Source organism: Coturnix japonica, chromosome 23, assembly GCF_001577835.2.
Source record: "Coturnix japonica isolate 7356 chromosome 23, Coturnix japonica 2.1, whole genome shotgun sequence".
Lineage (NCBI taxonomy): Eukaryota > Metazoa > Chordata > Aves > Galliformes > Phasianidae > Coturnix > Coturnix japonica.
In genome coordinates this window covers 3,322,679-3,343,806 of record NC_029538.1, presented here as the reverse complement: position 1 = coordinate 3,343,806, position 21,128 = coordinate 3,322,679, and the positions used below count along the sequence as shown (strand labels likewise).

Sequence of the window (21,128 nt, the reverse complement as noted above, 5' to 3'; positions counted from 1 at the left end):
GCTTCCCTGTGCAGTGCATGGGGGGGAAATAGGGATATAGGAAAGAAACATTACAATTAAATAGAATTACAAATTCTTTATTTAAAAACCTTGAGATTGTGTATATATATAAAGGTGATCCTTCAAGCCAAGATCTATCCTGCTTTCTATATGAAAACCTATATCAACACCCCGTATTTACACCATCAATGCTCCAGTGTGTGTATACAGGTTGTGTGTGTGGCCATAGAACAAACAGGCAACAGTGTGTTAAGCATCAACATGGAAACCATAGGGAACAGACAGCCACAAAGAGGTGAGATGTGTTTGTTTCCAGTCATTGGGGTTTTTAATTTCCTCTTCCTAAAGCTTTTCCTGTGGGGGAGAATGTTAGAAAGCAACGAGAGCTTCAGTTCTTTTTATATATATATATATATATATAAAGAAAAACTTAAATAGTGCAAACCGGGTAATAAAAACATGCCACCACGTAACGAGTACAATTACAAACAAAAAACATTAAGTTACTCATGGAGCTGATAGAAACAAAGGGCTGAGGTTTAGGAGATACATGACAGTCAGCCATAGTTTGGGTGCTGCAATGTATAGCGTGCATTGATGTGGACCTCAGCCCTCCCAAACCACATCGTTGCAACCTAAAAGCCTCAGGTTGTGTTTCCTTTTCTTCTCACTTACCTTGGAATCGACAGGCAGCTCATTGTGGTCAAATGCCCATTGCTCACAGTGCAGAGCAACCACCCAGGACACATAAAACCTTTGCAATATCCCTCTTTTAGTAGCAAACCTGGTCATTCTCCCTTCTAGAACTCTAGAATTTGGCAAACTCTACAAAACAAGACATTACAAACAATGCATGGGGTTACATTTGAAACTAACACCTCAGTTCAGTAGCGTTTTCAAAGGCTTATGACAAAAAACAGTGGATAAAAATATTCTTAAATACACTTTGCTGTGTTCTACATCGTTTCTTTATCCAGCAGAAAACCATCTTTGAACATGTTTCCAGCATCAGATCATTCACATCCAGCTGCTCTTTTGCTTGTCAGGGGGGTGAAATAAGTCAGATTTCCCACTATACAGACCTACCAAAGCCAAATATTCAGTGGAGTCCCCCACAATAAACCATAAGAACCAGTCAGCAACAGAAGGACTTTAAGGCAATAAGAAGCACCAGTGCTTTGATGCTCCAACATCTCCATCCCAATGCATGTTTTATTGTAAAAGATTCCTCTCCCCTGCTCCCCCATCCCCAATTGCCTTCATGTCTGTTAACTATCGGACTCTTCCTCCTTCTCCTCTTCCTCATCATCGTCCTTTGCGTTGGCCTCTGATTTATCAGATGATTCATGGAGAAGGACGTACTCCCTGCTGCTGAAGCCAAACTTCAATACATCCTTTTCTTTCAGTTCGTAGTAACGTTGAGGCTCAATCCTCTGGTTGTTTAGAAAAGTACCATTGCCAGAACCAAGATCAATGATATACGGCTTTACCCTGCGGCCAACTGTGCCATCAGCGCGTGTGTGCTCCACAAGCCTAGAAAACAAAAACAACCCATCAAGTCAATGATAACACATGGATTTTTCAACACATCAGCCCCACTGTTGTAAATACTTAACCATACTTCAAAGATCTGAGCAAGTACAATGAGAATAATTAGACAGGGCACGGAAATACTCAAGATTCTGACAGACTGCTTCACCCCTTAAAGTTATGATCATATAACATAGTAAATCCTGAAGCAGAACAGATGGTTGTTCCTTAAGAGAGCAGCTCTGCCTCCTGAAGCACACAACCCTGCTGTTTATAAAGGAGATCGGCAGCCTTTGTTGGGAAGGAACAAATGAAAAACCCTCCTTTAAACGTTCTTTATTGCCAATCCCACCTGCTAATAACTCCAATTCAGATATACAGGCAGTTCTGTATTTCATCCTGTTGTGTTGTGTTTCTTACTAAAAGTCTAGATATGGTTAAACCAAAAGGAATTATATATATGTTAAGAGTCACGAGGCTGCTTATGGTTAAACAAAAAGGAATTACATATATGTTACATCCATACCTAAATTCCACCTATCTAAAACCATTGAGCAAACATGCATTTTCTAATCTGTGCACATCCAATACGTTCTTTGATTCCCTTTGCACGCAAGCGACCAAATAATCCCCACCTACCAGAGGGATACAGAGCGATACTGACCGGTATTGGAACACAGCGTGTTGCTTTGAGCAGGAGGGATGATCAATGGGGATATCTGCTATCCTGCGGTGCCTGCCCAGGAGATAAGCACTCTGCCTATGAATGTACATGACAGGCAGGAACTCATCGTTTTTAAATGGATAGAGACGCCATCGTTTCTTTGGAATCCGAGCTTCTGGGGGCTCACTGTATTTAATCACAACGCCTCGGAAAGTGTTGGTATCCTCCAGAAGGGCACCAGACAGTTCAAAGCTTGGTTTTTCTTTGTTTACAGCTTTATCTTTTGGTTTGTTATCAGATTGTTTGTGTTCTGGATTCTGCTCAGCACCGCTCCCCTCGTTGTTCTGTCGATGCTCTCGTCTTCTTTCGTTATAGAACTCCCTCTCTGCTTGTTGCTCACGGATGTTCTGAACATCTCTTTCTCTCTCATGGCCTCGACCTCCAGGTCTTTCCTCCTTTTTCCTCCTGTCTGAGTGATCTCTGTGCCTGTCTCTGTCACCGCTTCTATCTCGTCTGTGTTCTTGCTCTGACGTGTGTCTCTGCTTTCTCTCTTCATTTCCTCTGTGAGGATGATCGTCTCGTTCCTGAGGAAGAAGACAGAAAACACATGAAAAACACAGACTGTAACATGGTACGTGTATATCTAGATTTATTTATTTCCTTCCAAAGTGAATTCCCACAACTTGGGCCCAACAATGCAAGGCTGACAGAGAGCAATGCATCATAACATCAGCCTTCAGGGTCAGCCTGCAGGCTGGGCTCACTTAAAGGCACAAATACTCATTTTCTTACAGGAATAACAGGGGCTGGGCTCACTAAAAGGTACAAACACTCAGTTCTTTCCAGGAAAACACGAAGCAGAGAGCAAGGAGATGTTACACTGTAAGACTCTCTCTTCCTTAAGAGTTATTCTAGAGGGATCAGGGGGCTGGAGCACCTCCCCTATGAGGACAGGCTGAGGGAGTTGGGTTTGTTCAGCCTAGAGAAGAGAAGGTTGCGGGGTGACCTCATTGCAGCCTTTCAATACCTGAAGGGAACTTACTCCCAGGAGGGGAGTAAACTCTTGGAAAGGGCTGACAATAGCAGGACACGGGGAAATGGTTTTAAGTTAAAAGAGGGAAGATTTGGGTTGGATGTTAGGGGGAAGTTCTTCACTAGGAGAGTGGTTAGGCCCTGAAACAGGCTGCACAGGGAGGTTGTGGATGCCCCGTCCTTGGAGGTGTTCAAGGCCAGGTTGGACGGGGCCATGGGCAACATGATCTATGGGGTGTCTTTGGGGATCTATGGGTTGTCTGTGGGGCTCTATGGGGTCTGCATGGGGTCTGTATGGGGTTCAGTGGGTCTCTATGGGGCTCTATGGGGTGTCTATGGGATCTCTGTGGGGATCTGTGGGGTCTCTATGGGGATCTGTGGGGCCTGGCCTCTCCCAACGCCATTTACCTGCTTTACCCTCACACCTCCATGGTGCGGACTCCTGCTCCTCCTCCCCCGCGGTGATTTGCTCCTCCGGCCGGATTTACTCTTCCTTTTAGGCGACCTTTAAATCAAGTACACAAGAAATGCACAGAACCTCAGGGTTACGATACAGGGCCGTAATAAGGCCCTATGAGGCCTCCTACCTGCTGCTCCTGCCCCGTCGCTCCTCAATGGGGGGGGATTGGCTCCCATAAGCCGAACGGGACCCGCAGCTCCGTGGGCTGCGCTTCTCGGCCTTCACCGCCATCTCCCCCCTCCTTCTCTCCCTCCTCCTCCTCTCACTCTCAGCCTCCATCTTGCTACCGACTCCCCCCACAACCGGAATTACGTTTTCACATCCGTGTTACCTCTCTCTCAACCACCCGGAACTACATCTTTACCTAACGCTCATGCGCCTTTAGAACAAACAACGGAGCGGCGTTTATAACCATAGCGACCGAGGAGCCGCCATGATCCCACCGCCCGATTCGCTGCTGCGTTATAACCCGCCCATGCTGGTGAGTCGCCGTACTGAGAAGCGATCACCAGAGGTGAGTGAATATGAACCGATATTATGGCCCATGAAGGCCAAAGGAATCCTATATTGTATCAAAACCAGTGTTACTAGCAGCAACAGGGAGGTAATTGTCCCCCTGTGTTCAGTTTTGGGCACCTCACTGCAAGAAAGACATTGAGAATACATTCAGAAAAGGGTTATGAAGCTGGTGAGGGGTCTGGAGCATAATGGGGACTTATAAGAAGAAGCTGAGGGAGATGGGGTTGTTCAGCCTGAAGAAGAGGCTCAGGGGAGACCTTATAGCCCTCTATAACTCCCTTAGTTAGAAGTTAGAAGGGAGGTTGTAGTGAGCCTCTAATCCATGATAGAAGTAGAGGGAATGGTTTTAAGCTGTGTCAGGGGAGAGTCACGCTGGATATTAGGAAGTATTGCTTCTCAGGAAGGGTAGTCAGGCATTATAATGCACTGCCCAAAGAGGTGGTGGAGTCACTGACCATGGGAGTGTTCAAGAAACATCTGGATGTTGTGTTGATGAATATGATTTAGCTGGGAAGTATTGGGAATGGTTGGACTAGATGATCTTCTAGGTCACAGAATGACCCGGGTTGGAAGGGACCTCAAGGATCATGTAGTTCCAACCCCCCTGCCAAGCAGGGCCACCAAACATACACATTTACTAGATCAGGTTGCCCAGGAGACCCCATAGAGACCCCATAGATCCCCCATAGATCCCCATAGATCCCCATAGAGACCCCATAGATCCTCATAGAGACCCCATAGACCCCCATAGAGACCCCATAGATCCCCATAGAGACCCCATAGATCAGGTTGCCCATGGCCCCGTCCAACCTGGCCTTGTACACCTCCAAGGACGGGGCATCCACAACCTCCCTGGGCAGCCTGTTCCAGGGCCTCACCACTCTCCTAGTGAAGTCTTTTCCAACCTTGATAATTCTGTGTTTCTGTGATTCTGAATGGGACGGGGGGAGCCCTCACACCTCACCCATCCTGCTCACACCGCTTTCTCCCTTCAGGCCTCACCGTTGAAGGGAACCCCACAGGCCTCCCCGCCATCAGGCCCTGTCCCTCCGTCCCGACCTCGCACTGCTGCCGCCTCCGCCGCCTCCACGAAGGAACCTCAGGAGATCCTGAACGCCATCCTACCGCCGCGGTGAGCCGGGGAGGGGGGAACAACAAGAGCCTTAACTCAGGACCGCCCCGCCGAGCTCCATCGCTGCTGCTTTCCGGTGCAGGTCATGGGAGGAGGATAACCGGCTGTGGGTGCAGGAGGTGTCCAGTGTTCCCAGCACCCGGCTGGACGTCGTGCAGCTGCAGGAGCAGCTGGATCTGAAGCTGCAACAGCGGCAGGCGAGGGAGACCGGCATCTGTCCTGTGAGAAGGGAGCTGTACTCGCAGTGCTTCGGTCAGTGGCACACTTAAATAACAGCCTGGAAAGGGTATTTTATGTGTACATAAAAGATACAAGTGCTTAATGTTGTATTGGTTGTACATAACTCCAATCATGACCTTAAAAACACTGCAAAAAGCCCTTAGCCATTCCTAATACTATATGAGATAGTAATAATACCATACCTAATATCATACTAATGACACGGTGCTGGTGTTCCACCTGCAAGAGTGTTATTGGTTTAAGCTGAAAGCTGCATAAAAAAACCATGACAGGTTTGAAGGGTTCTGCTGTTACGTGTTGTTTTCACTGATTCTTGTACCATCCCCCTACTTTATCCCTGTGCTTTTATTAGGTAGCACTTGATGCTACAGCTGTAATGCAATAAGCAAAACTATGACCATGTCCAGCTGAAATCAATGCTGCTTTTGTGGTGCAGAGAACAGGTAAAAGATAGACAACCAGCCCTGGATCTTGTGCACATCCAGCATTCCCAACTCAGTGTAACTCTTTGTGCCCCTTCTTTAAAGATGAGCTGATCCGTGAAACCACCATTAACTGTGCGGAGCGAGGACTGCTGCTGCTCCGAGTCAGGGATGAGATCCAAATGACAATTGCTGCTTACCAGACGTTGTATGAGAGCAGCATCGCGTTTGGCATGAGGAAGGCACTGCAAGCAGAGCAAGGCAAATCTGACATGGAAAAAAGGGTAAGCTGGTCTATTAACCTTATGCCGTATCACACGAAGAAAGCTGTTATGGGCTTATATGTATCAAAATCAATTATTTCTGCTTCCACTGGATGGCAGTAGAGTGTATCCAAATACTGTTGAACTGCATTTCATAATTACCTGCTACTATTCCTGTAGCGTTTTATAATCCATACAACATAACATTGTCTGACCGTGATAGAAAATTGATTCATAACAAACAAAACGTGAGAGATCTGTGTTATTTTCCGAGATTGAAGAGCTGGAAGAGGAGAAGCGGGTGCTGGAAAAGCTGGTGAATGAAGAGAGAGCAAGATGTGACGCTATTGAGAAACGTGAAAGTGAAAAGCAACAGCTAGAGGAAAAGAAACACGCTGAAGAGGTCCAGTTCCTGAAGAAAACCAATCAACAGCTGAAGGTTAGTAGAGAAACGCAGTTCTAATGGTAAAGCCCAGCATTTTGCAATTAAAGATGTAAAAGGAACTAATTTTATGCTTACAGTTCAATAGTCGTTACATATACAATGCGTTTGGATTAATGAAACTGTTTAAATTCTTAATGAAGTGGGAAGATAGCACAAGTTTCACACTTTCTTATTACAGCAGACTTGAAGTACAGTGGCAGTGCCATCCACGTGTTCCTAGAACTTCCCATTTCCATCTAACATAACAGAACTACGGACAGTAGCAAAGCCTAGGGTTTTGCTATGAGGGTGAGCAGTGATAGGACAAGGGGGATGGTTTTAAACTGAGACAGGGAGGTTTAGGTTGGATATTAGGAGGAAGTTTTTCACCCAGAGGGTGGTGATGCACTGGAACAGGTTGCCCAAGGAGGCTGTGGATGCCCCATCCCTGCAGGCATTCAAGGCCAGGCTGGATGTGGCTCTGGGCAGCCTGGGCTGGTCATTGGCAACCCTACACATAGCAGGGGGTTGGAACTGTATGATCTTTGTGGTCCTTTTCAACCCAGGCCATTGTATGATCCTATGAAGGGTAAGCACGTGTCACTGACATCTCTAACCTCCAAAAATCTGTTATGTCACATTTGAAATGTAATTACTGTAATGTGGGTATAAATGTTCTTCCTATTCCCTTGTCGCTTGCTAAGACAGTCTCATGGAAAACACTTTTTGTCCTGACTGGATTACTGAAATTGTTTTGTATCTGAAAGGAGTAATTCTGTGTACGCTACTTTAATGAAAACAGAGCTTCTGTCAATTACTTTGCTTTCAGAAGGGGAAAAAAAATGTAATCATAACCATAAATGTTTCTGGCTAGAGCTGAAATACTTCCTTTACACCAAGCTGCCCTCCTGATATTCACTATTGCTACAGTTTTTCCTTTCTAAACCATTAACATCCTCAGGCCATCTTGAAATGTTTTAGGGCACAAAATACAGTAACTGTTGGAGCAAATATGTGCAGGGCTGAACCCATGTTTCCTCCTTGAAGTATTTTAACAGCTGTGCATATATCACTGTGGTAGTTTATTTTTACGGCAGCTCAAGGAAGAGAGCAATCTAAAAGTCCTGGAAGCCTCCCACACTTCTTAAGCTCTGATCAATCTCTTCACTGGGCGTCAAGTTGTCTCAGGAACTGAAAAACTTGCTGTTCCCAGCTACTTTTGTCCTCAGTTCAGTCTGTGTTCCAAACCTTAGAGAGCCAAATATTTAATTTAGCTAACATAGTCCAGCCTGAAATCAGAGAATTCAGACCACTGTTTCAACAGCTTTTATTTAATTTCCTCTTCAATGCTTTACATTATAAAATGAGTCTTTCATTGTATGGAGCCAAGGCCAGCTCTTTTCTTCTCAGAAAGCAACAAGTGTGTATGCCAAGAATGAAAAGCTAATTTATAAAACATGTAGCGAGGAATGGAGTAGCAAGGGAAAAACCCCTGCTCTGTTCCTCTTGAAGTACCAACAGTATCGCTCCGTTCCTCTCTTTGAATATCTAACAGCCAATTTATCACTTCTCAGCAACGCCGCTTTTATTTTCTAGATTAAATCTAATTTGACTTTCTCTCCCATTTGCTTTTCAGGCTCAACTTGAAAGCATCCTTGCACCAAATAAGTAGATTTTTTTTGCTGTCCTCCAGGCAGTGCTCAGAAGAGCTGTCAGAGCACAAAGCTTGCAATTAATGACCAAGATTTGTCTTCATAAAACAATACTGAATTTTCACTTACCGGTAACTGAAAGCAGTCTAATTGCATTATTTCTCCCTTTTTTCTCATTAAGAATTGAAATTGAAAAGCCTCAGTAATGACTGTGCCTTCTTCCTGTGCCATCATTCAGCTCCTTGATACATGAACATGTCTGGGACTTGTTTGTTGGCAATATGCTAGATGATCTTCAAAGCAATAAACTCATAAATGCTTTCACATGCAAGCATCTCTAACATTATCACTCTGAAAACTTAGAGAATTCAGCAGCAATTTATCAAGTGTCTACACTCACTGTGTGTCACATCGACTATCAAGTTTTAGGTAGCACTTGGAGAGAAGGAAGTTGTTAGAGGGTACTTCCCAAGTGTGTGCAAGTCGATTGGTGTTATTTAGGATGAGCAACACCAAAGCTCTCTATGTGCTTATTTCTAATGAAACCAAAAGGTGAGACACCATTCCAAGCAGCACTTCTCAGTGAAAGCAAACCAAAGCTCCAATTGAGGTACTGACACAACCATCTAGTTATGAAAAGCAAACAGACATAGGAAGAGTAACTCACCATGCTCGCTCTCATTTCCAGAAGAACAAAATCTGAAGAACATTTCAGGAAGTGTTTTTGCAAATGCAGTGTTTACTGGCCTTAGATGGTGATGTGGAAATACCACGATCCAGTTGCATAAAGAACTTTCAGATGATGCAGAAAAAGAACGAGATGTTACTCCTGGGAACAAGACAGACAAGTCAAACTCGGCTTTGACTGGGAACTACAAGTTTTATATTAAAAAAAGCCACCGCATACTAGAGCTGTTTTATGTAAAATTTAATAGGATAAACAGTTATTGCTTATGTTTATATTTTTTGTGCTTTGATCTCTGTGCCTCCGAGCCACTTTTTTTCTTGTTCTTGTTCTTATTTTTCACGTTGTGAGTTTCATAATACCGGACTCCAACTTTCTTGGAGCGCTGCTGCCTCTCAGCTCGTCTCCTCTGCAATACATATAAAAGAAGGTTAGTGTGTCCACAGCACCCACTGCCTGCATTTATCTGCATTCTTTCACTGCTTGCTTTCCACTCCACACACCTTATGTGAAATAAATCACCTCATATAAACCATTACTGATGTGAATATACATACAGCTATACAAAATCCACCCAGCTCAAGCTCTTAAAATGTCACATAATAGGATAGAGTTTAATCTCTACAAATATAGAGAAGAATTACAAGGAAACTGATGTGTGTAGTCACAGAGACTGTGGCCAAACCTGCATGAATAGTCACTCTTCATCTGACAGTCCTAATAGTCCATATATATTAATACCCCACCCCCCAAAAAACCAACCAACAAAAACCCAAACCCCTTGCTGTACAGGATTTGCTTATACATCGCTTTAACATGCTACAAACACCAAGTGAGTCTGTTTAGACTCAACAAACACAAGAAATAGGAGCAGCAGCTCTTGCTGTACAGAACAGCCACTGACTTTAGCCCATCTAGATCTCTTATCTGTCAGATGTAGATCCCTGCTCTCTCACCAGCATCACTGGGTAAGCAGAACAGTTATCTACAAAGGATTCTCCTTTTCAACACTGTCATTATTGCCTGCTGGTGCCTCTAATGGGCACATGGCCTGCTGGAACATATTGCTGTCACATTAGACAGCTACTAATGTCAGATTTCAAACCTCTCAAATAATAATGGACAATCCATTCAGGAAAGAGCCAGCTCAATTACTCCACTCATCCATTACACAATGAGAGATCCCACTTACCTCTTTGGATGTAAGCTTCTTGCAAGGCTGTTTACCCGAATGGTCTTCATCATCCTCCTCTTCTATATTCCTTTTTCTTTTCTTCACTGTGCCACCTGCAAACAGCAGAGATTATGGACTCCAGCATCTTCCACAACACCACAGAATTAAGACTGGGGTCACTGTCCCATCTATTTCAGCATAGCAATCCTTTGATGGTATTTTAATAGCTTTTACCAAAACAACATGTCTGTCCCTTACCAGAAAACCACTCATGATAAGCAGATTGCTTCAAGCCTTACATAAGCCTAGAAAAATGTCAGTCTTGTCACTATAGGGTTCTCCCACATTATTCTGCCTTTAATCAAACTTGCTTTGGAAACTGAAGACACAGACCCTCAAAAAAGTGACCACAGTAAAACCTATAGCCTGCAGTAGCTCTGTGCTTTTATAATGTCATAAAATGCTTCCACCCCCTGCTGTGTAATACTATACCGTGTGGAATGGATGTTGCTGAGACAGCAAACCACCCACAGCACCATTCTGCTGAGAGCACAACATTTGTCTTTATCTTCACTCAGTAGCAGAGATCACATTTTACTATACAGGCTCTACAGCTCTATAGAAAGACTATAACAAGCTCATGAGGCAGCCCTTAGATTCACTAAGCTGAGGTTTATATAGCAGCTTTAGGGAAATAAGAACTTGCAGTGAGGAGCTAATGAACACCCTTCCTTAAATCCCCTATTTTCTCTCTCTTATTGGATTTCCAGACAGAGATCAGGAACTACCAATTTCATTTTACCTTTCTCTTCCTTTTCTTTGGTCTCTTCAGCCTTCTGCACAGATTTTGCAAACACTTTTTCACTCAGCTGCTTAGGGATTCTACAAAAGATAAAACAGACAGCAAAAGAATGTCATAATACAAAACTCAGCCATCTCTAAGAAGCGATCCATCTCTGATAGGTCCCAGCAGCCTGTCATCAGTACAGCCGCAGACTTTGCATGGTAGAAATATTCCAGTAATCTTGTCTCTAGAGTTACTGGACTTCTGCATTGCACAAAGGGCAAAATTTAACACTTATTCTTGACGTCTTAGTCCTCACAAACATGGTGGATGAGCTCCGCTAAAATTGGGCCTGTCATACGAGCTGGGATGCTCTTGTAAATGCACAGAGACTCATGTACAGATAGGACACTGGCCTCTGTATTACTCAAGAAAGGTCAATATCAGGGAGATGCAAGGAAGAAATATTGCTACCCACAGGTTTCTAAACCATACCTGAACCAACAGTGAGAAAAACTTCCGTTATTATGGCCAATAGAAATTCTTAGAACACTCTCTCAAAAACAAACTGCTGCTTAGCCAAAAGAAAGCATGGCTAAAGTAGAGAAGCAATGGACATAAAGGCAGTGGAACTACAACAGAAACTCACCATCTCTTTCCCACCCCCCCGCAATGGAAAACACTCGAGTCACTAAACAGATTCAGATACCTTATTGCTGAGAACCTCTTGGCTTTGGCCTTATCCAGAAATTTCTTGCACTTTGCAATCTTCTCCTCCAAAGCCTGAAGAACTTCCTTCGAGCTCTCCCTGGCACTCTGTACAGTTGGCTCTGATTCTTCCTCTACTGAATCTTGATGTTGCTCATTTTCTTCTTCCTCTTCTTCCTGTTCCTCCTCTTCAGGAGCATCACTGTCTGTTTCATCAAAGCCTGGCACATCTACAGGAATTAAGTCTTCTTCTGAGAACTCAGGTGCTACATTAATCCTCCCAAAGTTTTGCCGAACATTTGCCATGAGCTGCTTCATTTCAGTGTCTGCATTCTTCTTCTCTTCCGTTGGCTCCACATTTGATGCAACAGACTCAGAAATTTCCTTCTCATTATTAAATTGGCTTGATGTCATTGCTCCTTCCGATGCGGGTGGCTAGGAAAAAGGGCGTAATGGATATATTATCCACAGCCTGTCCAAACATCCCCTTGGACGAAGCCTAAGATAACTAACAACGTGGTAATTACTGACATTTCTACTAGTTGGATGACTGCAAAACAGTTCAGACATCTCTGTGGAAGAGTTCTTTGCTATCCGGTGCTCTGAATCATGTCAGGAAAAGCCCAATTTACATGGTGCTCTGGCAAAAGCATCAGTGAGTATCATTAGAAGAATGGAATAATATGCAAGAAGAGGCACGAGCCTCACATCCTTACCTCAGCAGCTGCTTCTGCATTTGGTGGCTTCACAAAGAACGGAATTCTGCCCCTCTGCCAGTCATTGAGAACCATCTTGCTGACAGTTTGCAGATCAGGCTCACCACCCTGAAAGAATTCAGTAACAGTTTCTGTCCTTGTTTGCAGGGCATACCATCTTTATATTATCTCTTTGCAACTGAAACGTATTTCGCACTTCCAGTGCAGAAACAAACCCACATGCTCTTCCAACCTGTAAATACAGGATGCTCTCAAACCTTTAGTAGTTTTCCAGTCCTAGCAGCAAGCTTCTCAAGGAAATCTTCTGTATCTTTCCAGAAATCAATTTTGTATGTCTTTCTGATGTACTCTGGCTTGGCTCTTTCCAGCACCGCACTAATGTGATCTTCAGGGCTCTTAATCTTTTCAACTTGAACCTAAAAATGAATGGTAAAGTATCAACCCTTTGGAAAGCGTGCAGACACTTCTTTGAACTCACCATGGTGAAAACAGCAAGAATTTTCCCTGCACACAGCACAGATACATACCACTCCCTTCAGAACAATGTCTGTTTCTGAGTCTCCAGATGGATACACCACCCCTGGGCAGTCAATGAGAAAAATCCTCCTCATCAAAGTAATGTATTGCCACACCTGAAAGATATCAGTGATCCCCACGTTACCTCCTCTCATGCACAACTGTTAGTTCTGCTTTTAAATGCACAGGTTTAATATACGGAAGTCATAAACTTGGCATTAGCACACACTGAGTCAGTGCAGCTGAGTGTTCAGATCACACAGCACTGCACAACAGACATAGAAACTCAGAAATGCTTTTGAGCAGCAGCACTCCAGAACAACGCCTGGCTCATCAGCCACCCCTCAGACTCAGGGTGATGCAGCTTGTGTAACTTCAGTGACCTGGAAACATTAATGAGCTCATTTTATATATTTTCTGCCTCTGACAACACAGTGGCATATTTATAATATTATTTTTTAACCTTTAAAAGAGCAGCGCCTTCCTACCTTAGTTTCACCTGCAATGGGAGCCACACTGCAGACCTTCTTAGACCGCAACGTGTTGATCACTGAGCTTTTGCCAACGTTTGGGTATCCAATAAAACCCACACTGATCTGTTTCTTATCAGAGTGTAACTGTTAAGAAATGACACATCATTTTAATACCTCATAGAAAATGACACAGTTACTATTGCAGTTTTAGGAGCTTCTGGTTGTATAAAAAAGCAAAGGCTGCTTCAAATACTCTGTCCAGGGGAAGTATTTTCCATTTCCACAGAATGAAGCTTGTTTGCTGACAGAATGGCCACGTGAAAGTGCACTGTACCCCACACATTAAAACAGATAAATCCCATACTAACCCCAACCCCAAACAATATAAAGCCCCACAGTTGTTCTTTACCTTTCCAAACTGCCTTAAAAGCTGTATGAAAGCACCTTTGCCAAAAGGGTTTGTGAGGCTGGCGTGAAAAGCAAGTGTTGGGTATTCCTGGGAAAGGACAGCAACCCAGCGCTTCTAAAGAGGAAAAACACTGCTCAGTTATGAATGCTGTGCTGCAAAGGCAGTGAAACAATTTCATTGTGAGAAAAACCATCTTCACTTGAGTCACATAACACAACTATCTATAAAAGTTGCCACGTAAGAAGCTTAGATGCATTTTATCAACCCAATAGCTAAAAGCACTGCCTATTGTTTTCATAAAAAGATGATTTCCCCCTAAATGCCTTCATTGCTAATTAGTTTAACAATGTAAAACAGACCAGCTGTGGTGGACATGGACCTTAAACGTACTAACATTTAGCATACTCTGGAGACATCAGCTGAACAGTTAAATCCAGACAGAGGAAGTAGAGAATTTGTGGCTGGTGACTGTTGCTCAACTGAGCCAAACTTGGACTGATTTAAATGGTAATTGTTACTTTTACAGCAAGCAAGCAGAGAGTTCCCACTGACCCAGTTACATTATGCCCTTAAGAGACTAGAACAAGGACTGGCAACAGAATTAGAGGCTATGAAAGGAACAAAATACATTCAAGGGACAAGAGGCAAAGCTGTGCTTACAGTAGCCCAGGTAGGAACAAGATCACATTTGTTCAGGACAAAAATGAGATGCTTCCAGTGTTTCTCTTTTTTCAGATAAGATTCCACATGAGGGGAGCGAGTACCCATAGGATCTCTGGCATCAAGAACTTGAACAACAACATCTGATGAGTCTATCACCTGGAAAAAGAAATACATATATATATATCATACATACACATATATCGCACAGAAGGAAAATAATACACATTTCCAAAATATAAAACAGTAATCTTCTAAATTCTTATCGTTATAGGATAAAACCTTACATCCTTTAGGAATGACTGTTAGTTTCCTGTAACAATCTCTACTCTCTCTTCCCTGCTCCCCTCCAAATTTAGGCTGGAGAGCTGTGAGCAGCTTCTAGGAGCATTTGGGAAGGGAAACACTACAACCAAGCAGTAAAGTTATTTGCCTTAGTGGGCAAAAAGAATGTTCTTCATCCATTCTATAAAGGATCGGGACATAAAGAGCGTTTGCTGGATCAGTATGAAACACACAACCAAGTAGGAACCTGCTGTTAGTCCACTAAGAATCTACAGCAGGGAGCTGTCATTTCATGACTTGCTTCAAGCCAAGAGAATTTGTTTCACAGCTATTTCCTGCATTTTTGGCAGAATCTTATTGAAATCTGTTTTGCTCTATGATTCCCAGCACTTCTAGGACTAAATGAGAAAGTTCTAAGCTACATTCAGAAATTTGGGACAAGTCAAGCAGTTTAACAACAGTCACTGAGAGCAAACAAACTGCACTTACAAATCTAACTCAATCTCAGGCTTCATTCCTTTAGCACCAGTGGCAACTCATGGGGAAGGTCAGAGAACCCCAAAGAAGATCTTATTAACACGATGCATCCTCAGTCTAAAGAAACTTAAGGGCATCTGACTGGTTTATTTGTGCTAAAGCCCCAGGAATTGTTCATTTTACCAGCTCATCTTTGGATCATATATTTTAAGGATGTATGTTCCACTGAGACAAGAGCTCAAGAATCAAGCTTAGAAGCTTGAAAATGAATCTCCCTGCTACTCTACAACTGTTTCTTTCTGTTCTAGTTGATGGTCTGGTTCAACACCAGTCCAATGCTAGAAAAGAGTGTATGGATTTACATCAGTCAGTTCAGTTAGGCCGACAGGAAAACAAGGAAGAGAATTATACACTAAGGATGTCTCTGAACAGACACCTTTGCTCTACAGAAAATTCAGCAGATCAAAGCTTCCCTAACATGGCCAGACATAACTGTACAGTTCTGAGAGCTTTTCAGAGTCACACAATATTTCCAACGCTGTGCTGCAGCACCGGACTTCACAAAGGCTAAAATACAGACAAATACCTGCTGCAAATTATAAGTGTTGCTTACCTTGTACAGCTCACCCCAAATTCTTTTTGACTGTCCTTTCTTAAATATTTCCTCTTGTGCTTCATCCCTGGAAGTGGATCACCAGAGACATCAACAACCACAATAACAGGGCTGTAGTGCTGTCTTCTCTAAAGCCAGTTAGCCATTTACAGAGAAAAGAGGAGATTAGACCCAGTCCCTTATTTAACCCAATATCTGAGTTCACAAATTTTCAGATATGCAACAGGAAATGAATTAGCAATGAAGACAGAAGGGTCCCATGGAAGCAGGAGTTCAGTTAAATATATTGGGATGAAACAGCCTTAAAATAAAATCCAGCCAAATTCAGCTTATTTCTCATTGCATACTCGTCAATCAGGCAGTAACAGCATCGATAGAGGAACTAGATGCGCTTTTTTAAATGAATGAAGATGTATAAGAAATGTAAATAGAGAATAATTTCTCCTTCCTATCTACCTTACTCCAGTGTCTTCAACGACCAGGTCTCTGTCTTTGCCCTGATCGTAACATTCTGATGAGGCTTCAGCATTCTCCAGCAGGGACTGTACATCACTTGCAGCAAGGTTTGGCCTTTTCCTCTGTGCTTTGGGGCCAAATGTTGTTTCAAATGTTTCTGTGTCAAGAATGTGAACTCTGGAGGTCTATGGAAAGATGGGTTGTTAAAATAAGAAAACACACCCACAATCTCTAATATTCCATCTCTCACGACATGCAGCCTACAAGATCTCAATGCAATGCAACTCTGTAACCTCTAACAAGAGTCATAGGCACTTTCCTAACAGTGTTTGAGTTCTGCAGCTTAATTTCGAGAAGCACAAACACGGATATTTAACAAGCACCAAACCAGGCTGCACTTGCCAAAGAACCATGCTTCACTTCTTCCTGCATAAATGATGTCCAAAGTAATTAAGGCTGCAATGATGAAAATTCAGCTGCTATCTTTGATCATTCCTTATTTTTCTAACAAGTGCACAAATCTCGCCAAATTCACAGATTTTTGTCAGGGATAATTACAGTCAAAACTGTAAAATTTGAAGCCTGTAATGAATGCCAACTTTTCTTGGAACGGCAGCAGTTCATAGCTGAAAGAAATCATTTGTTTTTGTAACACTTATTTTAGTTTACAGTAACTTTTCCCTTCATTTAGGTAACATTTTTATGACACAAACGTGGCAACTTTCCATGTGAAAAATATCTAACGATAATCCAAAATAATAATACTTCAGGGGTTATGAAAGCAGACTGGTAATAACTAAAGCTTTAGGCACTTGAAACTCAATTTGCCTTGAAACGAAAGCAGCACGCAGAACTTCTGATTCAAGATAAAAAGCACATATTTGAGTTCAGGCAGATTCAGTGCATGAGAGAAAACACGCTAACAGAACAATGCTTCCTCAGCACTGTCACATCAGCCATTAGAAGCATTAGGACAGAAGGTGACAAGTTTATATATAGTCATTTTAAATGCCATATTCTAACCTAGAGTGCTTTCAAGTAGATTTCCTGTGAGAAAATGTGAATTCCATACCATAGACATCACAAACCAGACTGCTTTCATAACCTCTGTATCACATCCACAGCATTGTGTCCTCAAAAATATCCCATTCCAAGATATTTGCCCCAATTCCTCCTCCAATGCTTCTCCAAACGTAGCCAGTTTCCCACATATAACACATAAAACAGCCTTAACCCAATGCAGATGAATGACACTCACGTGAGGTTTAATCCGATCGTGGAAAAGAGACATAGGTAACTTGCTTTGTTTCATGACCACTCTGTATGGATCTTTCATGACAGTTTCCATTTCTTCTTGAAACTTCTGCAGGGATGCCTGCTTGACCACACGAGTATTCCCTATGTGTAAGAATAAAGGCTACATCTACACCATTCATCACCTTTAACTGCTTCAGAGACTCAGATTACACCATGAAAATATCAATACTTCAACTGCAATAAAAAATACCAACCAATCCAAGCTTGTTGAATGGAGAGCCTGAAAGAAAACTCACCGAACCATTTAATATTTGGTTCCACTCTTGCAACTGTGCCTGGTGCCACTGTCGACTGATACTGCAGAGGTTTAATCACTTTGCCACGTTTGTTTCTAAGTGAAGAATGAAAATGCATGTAAATACATAATGAAACCATACATGCCTATAGCACTTTGATTCACTAGAGCCACTATTCACCCCCTTAGTACCCATCTAAGCCTATGCCTGCACAAAGGCAATAAGTTAGTTGGATGAGCTATCACACCTGCTGGCATACACTGCCCTGTGATGATCCTAGGCTTGATATTTTACCTGTTTGCTGTGTCAAATCACAGGGCAATATCTCTGAAAAACACCTTACTAATCATCTTAGTGCTTTGAACTCTAGTTATTCATAAGAAGCATCTGGGTACAAGCTAAGTACTACAGGATAACTGATACAAACACACATACACACACAAGTAGCTTTCATACAATACATCCCAGCTTGAGTGAACGCTTCAAGTCTATATATGAATATCTTATTGGGATACCCAAGCATGATTTCCAAACATATTACTCTTTTTCCTTTCACATCCTCACGTGGAATTGTTGCAATCAGTTCTACCCAGAAGAGTAGCCAGAAGATATGCTTCTATCTCAAAACCAGGCTTACAACAATACATATACAACACAGTCATATCTCAAAATGAATTAAGATCTGACAAAGCAAAACTGCTGCTCCTAACCAGCAACGTCAGAACCCCCACAACACCCATAAGGTGCTATATCAGCTGTTCTATGTCATGTTTTACAGTTAACATGAAGGAACACTGAGGAACACTGAGGATTTGGGGGTCTATGATGTTCCCATGGGATCATATCAGCTGTTCTAGGTCATGTTTTACAGCTGACATGAAGGAACACTGAGGAATTGGGGGTCTATGATGTTCCCATGGGATCATATCAGCTGTTCTAGGTCATGTTTTACAGCTGACATGAAGGAACACTGAGGATTTGGGGGTCTATGATGTTTCCCATGGGATCATATCAGCTGTTCTATGTCATGTTGGACAGCTGACAGGAAAGAACACTGAGGATTTGGGGGTTTATGATGTTCCCATGGGATCATATCAGCTGTTCTAGGTCATGTTTTACAGCTGACATGAAGGAACACTGAGGATTTTGGGGTTTATGATGTTCCCATGGGATCATATCAGCTGTTCTAGGTCATGTTTTACAGCTGACATGAAGGAACACTGAGGATTTGGGGGTCTATGATGTTCCCATGGGATCATATCAGCTGTTCTATGTCATGTTTGACAGCTACACCCCCTGACACACATGATTAGAGCTCAGAACCAAGTCTCCTACCTCACCCCATTCACAAAACACCCCATTAAACACATAACCCCGCTCAGATCCTCACTCACCTCCTCTCCTTCTGCCTGTACATATTAAGGCGGCGGATGGTGGCTCGGTCCCTCATGTTGTTCCCCCCAGCACCAGCCACACGATCTAAGGAGATAAAACAGCGTTAGGCCCAACCTGCAAAGCAAGGCCTATATGATAGAATACCACACGTTTAATACCCTAACACCACACGTACCGGGATTAGTGCTGGCTCGGGACGGGTTGATGGTGCTGCGGCCTTTATAACGTGGCTTCACCATGATGTTACCGGGACAGAACCGAACCGAACCGAGTCCCCGCTCCAACACACGAGCAGCTTAAAGCCGGAAACAGCCTCACGTGGGGGCAGCGTAATGATGTAGTTCCGGCTCCAGCCTGCGCATGCGTTTACATACAGCCAGTATTCAATAGGGCTTGGAGGGATGCTAGGAATTAACTATTAGAAATTACCCAAATCCCAATGAAATTGTGTTAATTCAGAGCAGAGATTGAGAGCAGGCAGCTCTACACTCTGTGGAGTCATTTGCCAAAGCATCCCAGCCTCCTTAATACATATTAGTGACAGAGAATTCACGGCTAGTTCAATTTAATCACAGTTTTACTAATGCTTTGCTAAATCCAGAGCAATAACAGAGCTGAGATTGTGTTCTTGTAATAATTTGCAGCGTTTTAGGTAGTGCACAATCCCAGCGATTCTAATTAGTGCGACTTGTGAGCTTGTTTTGTAAGATGGCAGTCTGGAATTTTCAGTCTGTTTTTTTTCTCTTTTTTCCATCTTTCTTAATGGAATTATCTGTGCCTCCGGCTTGTAAAACACACACTGATGTGGGTATAAATGAATTCCAAATTGTAGATAATTGTTGAAACTATCAGACTCGAGGCTTGTGTGGAAGAGTTTTCTTCGGGACAAGTGTGTTTTCTATTAGGGTTGATATTAATCTGTCAGAAAATCCTTTTGATTTTCAAGTTTTTAGACTAAATAGTTGAGTAATACTCGCCCTGTTCTTCCCCGCTCTTTCTTCCTTCTCCTTAAGAAAACACTCCTTTTATTGTTTGCAAAATATCTTGGGCTGCATCCAGACAATTGCTCTCTCTTTCTTTGAAAGAATAGTAATGGCGTTAGACATTAGGTTATGTCATGGAGGACTTTTATTGGTAAATGTATCTGAATTAATCAGACCGTTTCCACTTTGAAACCTTTGGCACAAGCAGCTTTTTTTTCTCCAGCCTCGCTTATGGTGAGTCCTGTCATCCAAATCAGAGCTGACCCCATGTTTTCTGTCATAAGGATGCTGATAACATATGGGAATTGTATTCAGATTGGAAGAAATTCGCTTTGTTTTCAGCTGTACCCACCTCTCTCTCAAGTTCTTCCAGACTAAACTTACATTACTGAGGCTAACTGCTTGCATTTCACTTGCAGCATCTCTGGAGCTGTGGTTGTTGGACTTACTTATCAGCAAACATATGGGTCAGATTAGTTTATTTTACAACTAATTTTACGTTGCTGTGTGATTCACCAGCTTTTCATTTACCATTGATGCGGACTCTCATTTCAGTTTTTATTTTATTTTATTTTATTTTATTTTATTTTATTTTATTTTATTTTATTTTATTTTATTTTTATTTTGAAGTTATTGACAGTGAGATGTTGTCCATACAGCGTACTGGGTGGGACAGGGGCTCAGCAATGGGCCCAGAGGATCTGCCAAACACCCTCATTTCCATTGACAAGACCAGCCTGACCATTGCTGAATTGAAAGCATTTGGAATTTTCTGTGGCCTCTTCCTTGTCAAAATCCCAGCGAATGTGGTTCTGTGATGCCATCAGAATGACTCATTGCCATAATTGCATATGTTCTAAGGGGTTATTCCCATTGTATTATTAAAAACTAGTGATGTTTGAT

At 42.6% G+C, this 21,128-nt stretch overlaps 3 protein-coding genes across 3 annotated transcripts; 1 reads left to right on the top strand and 2 right to left on the bottom strand.

Annotated features, from left to right (window-relative positions):
• Positions 1 to 61: 61 nt before the first annotated feature.
• Positions 62 to 3,989, bottom strand: SNIP1 (Smad nuclear interacting protein 1). The gene is made up of 4 exons (XM_015883647.2): positions 3,814 to 3,989; positions 3,635 to 3,731; positions 2,195 to 2,778; positions 62 to 1,533 (listed from the first exon to the last, which is right to left on the bottom strand). Exons 1-4 carry the CDS (start codon positions 3,963 to 3,965, stop codon positions 1,269 to 1,271), a joined length of 1,098 nt encoding a protein of 365 aa, XP_015739133.1. The 5' UTR covers positions 3,966 to 3,989; the 3' UTR covers positions 62 to 1,268.
• A 106-nt stretch (positions 3,990 to 4,095) lies between these two features.
• Positions 4,096 to 8,662, top strand: DNALI1 (dynein axonemal light intermediate chain 1). Its single transcript, XM_015883648.2, has 6 exons — positions 4,096 to 4,200; positions 5,201 to 5,337; positions 5,420 to 5,589; positions 6,105 to 6,283; positions 6,537 to 6,701; positions 8,323 to 8,662. Exons 1-6 carry the CDS (start codon positions 4,120 to 4,122, stop codon positions 8,356 to 8,358), a joined length of 768 nt encoding a protein of 255 aa, XP_015739134.1. The 5' UTR covers positions 4,096 to 4,119; the 3' UTR covers positions 8,359 to 8,662.
• Positions 8,663 to 9,251: 589 nt separating this feature from the next.
• Positions 9,252 to 19,573, bottom strand: GNL2 (G protein nucleolar 2). Its single transcript, XM_015883645.2, has 16 exons — positions 19,418 to 19,573; positions 19,242 to 19,326; positions 17,848 to 17,942; positions 17,553 to 17,692; positions 16,295 to 16,479; positions 15,839 to 15,905; positions 14,464 to 14,622; positions 13,804 to 13,917; positions 13,410 to 13,538; positions 12,933 to 13,037; positions 12,663 to 12,821; positions 12,406 to 12,513; positions 11,691 to 12,124; positions 11,000 to 11,079; positions 10,216 to 10,310; positions 9,252 to 9,432 (listed from the first exon to the last, which is right to left on the bottom strand). Exons 1-16 carry the CDS (start codon positions 19,479 to 19,481, stop codon positions 9,283 to 9,285), a joined length of 2,169 nt encoding a protein of 722 aa, XP_015739131.1. The 5' UTR covers positions 19,482 to 19,573; the 3' UTR covers positions 9,252 to 9,282.
• Positions 19,574 to 21,128: the final 1,555 nt, after the last annotated feature.

What these genes read in the sequence shown, in the direction of transcription:
- GNL2 (XM_015883645.2), bottom strand. Translation starts at nt 19,481, where the DNA reads ATGGTGAAGCCACGTTATAAAGGCCGCAGCACCATCAACCCGTCCCGA. An exon ending in ACGATCGGATTAAACCTCAC is followed by an intron (nt 16,480 to 17,552) that starts GTGAGTGTCATT and finishes ATCTTTCCATAG; the next exon opens with ACCTCCAGAGTTCACATTCT. An exon ending in CCATTGCAGGTGAAACTAAG is followed by an intron (nt 13,038 to 13,409) that starts GTAGGAAGGCGC and finishes GATATCTTTCAG; the next exon opens with GTGTGGCAATACATTACTTT.
- SNIP1 (XM_015883647.2), bottom strand. Translation starts at nt 3,965, where the DNA reads ATGGAGGCTGAGAGTGAGAGGAGGAGGAGGGAGAGAAGGAGGGGGGAG. An exon ending in GAGGTGTGAGGGTAAAGCAG is followed by an intron (nt 2,779 to 3,634) that starts GTAAATGGCGTT and finishes CTTCTTCCTCAG; the next exon opens with GAACGAGACGATCATCCTCA. An exon ending in CACGCTGTGTTCCAATACCG is followed by an intron (nt 1,534 to 2,194) that starts GTCAGTATCGCT and finishes TTTGTTTTCTAG; the next exon opens with GCTTGTGGAGCACACACGCG.
- DNALI1 (XM_015883648.2), top strand. Translation starts at nt 4,120, where the DNA reads ATGATCCCACCGCCCGATTCGCTGCTGCGTTATAACCCGCCCATGCTG. An exon ending in AACGCCATCCTACCGCCGCG is followed by an intron (nt 5,338 to 5,419) that starts GTGAGCCGGGGA and finishes TTTCCGGTGCAG; the next exon opens with GTCATGGGAGGAGGATAACC. An exon ending in GCTGTACTCGCAGTGCTTCG is followed by an intron (nt 5,590 to 6,104) that starts GTCAGTGGCACA and finishes CCTTCTTTAAAG; the next exon opens with ATGAGCTGATCCGTGAAACC.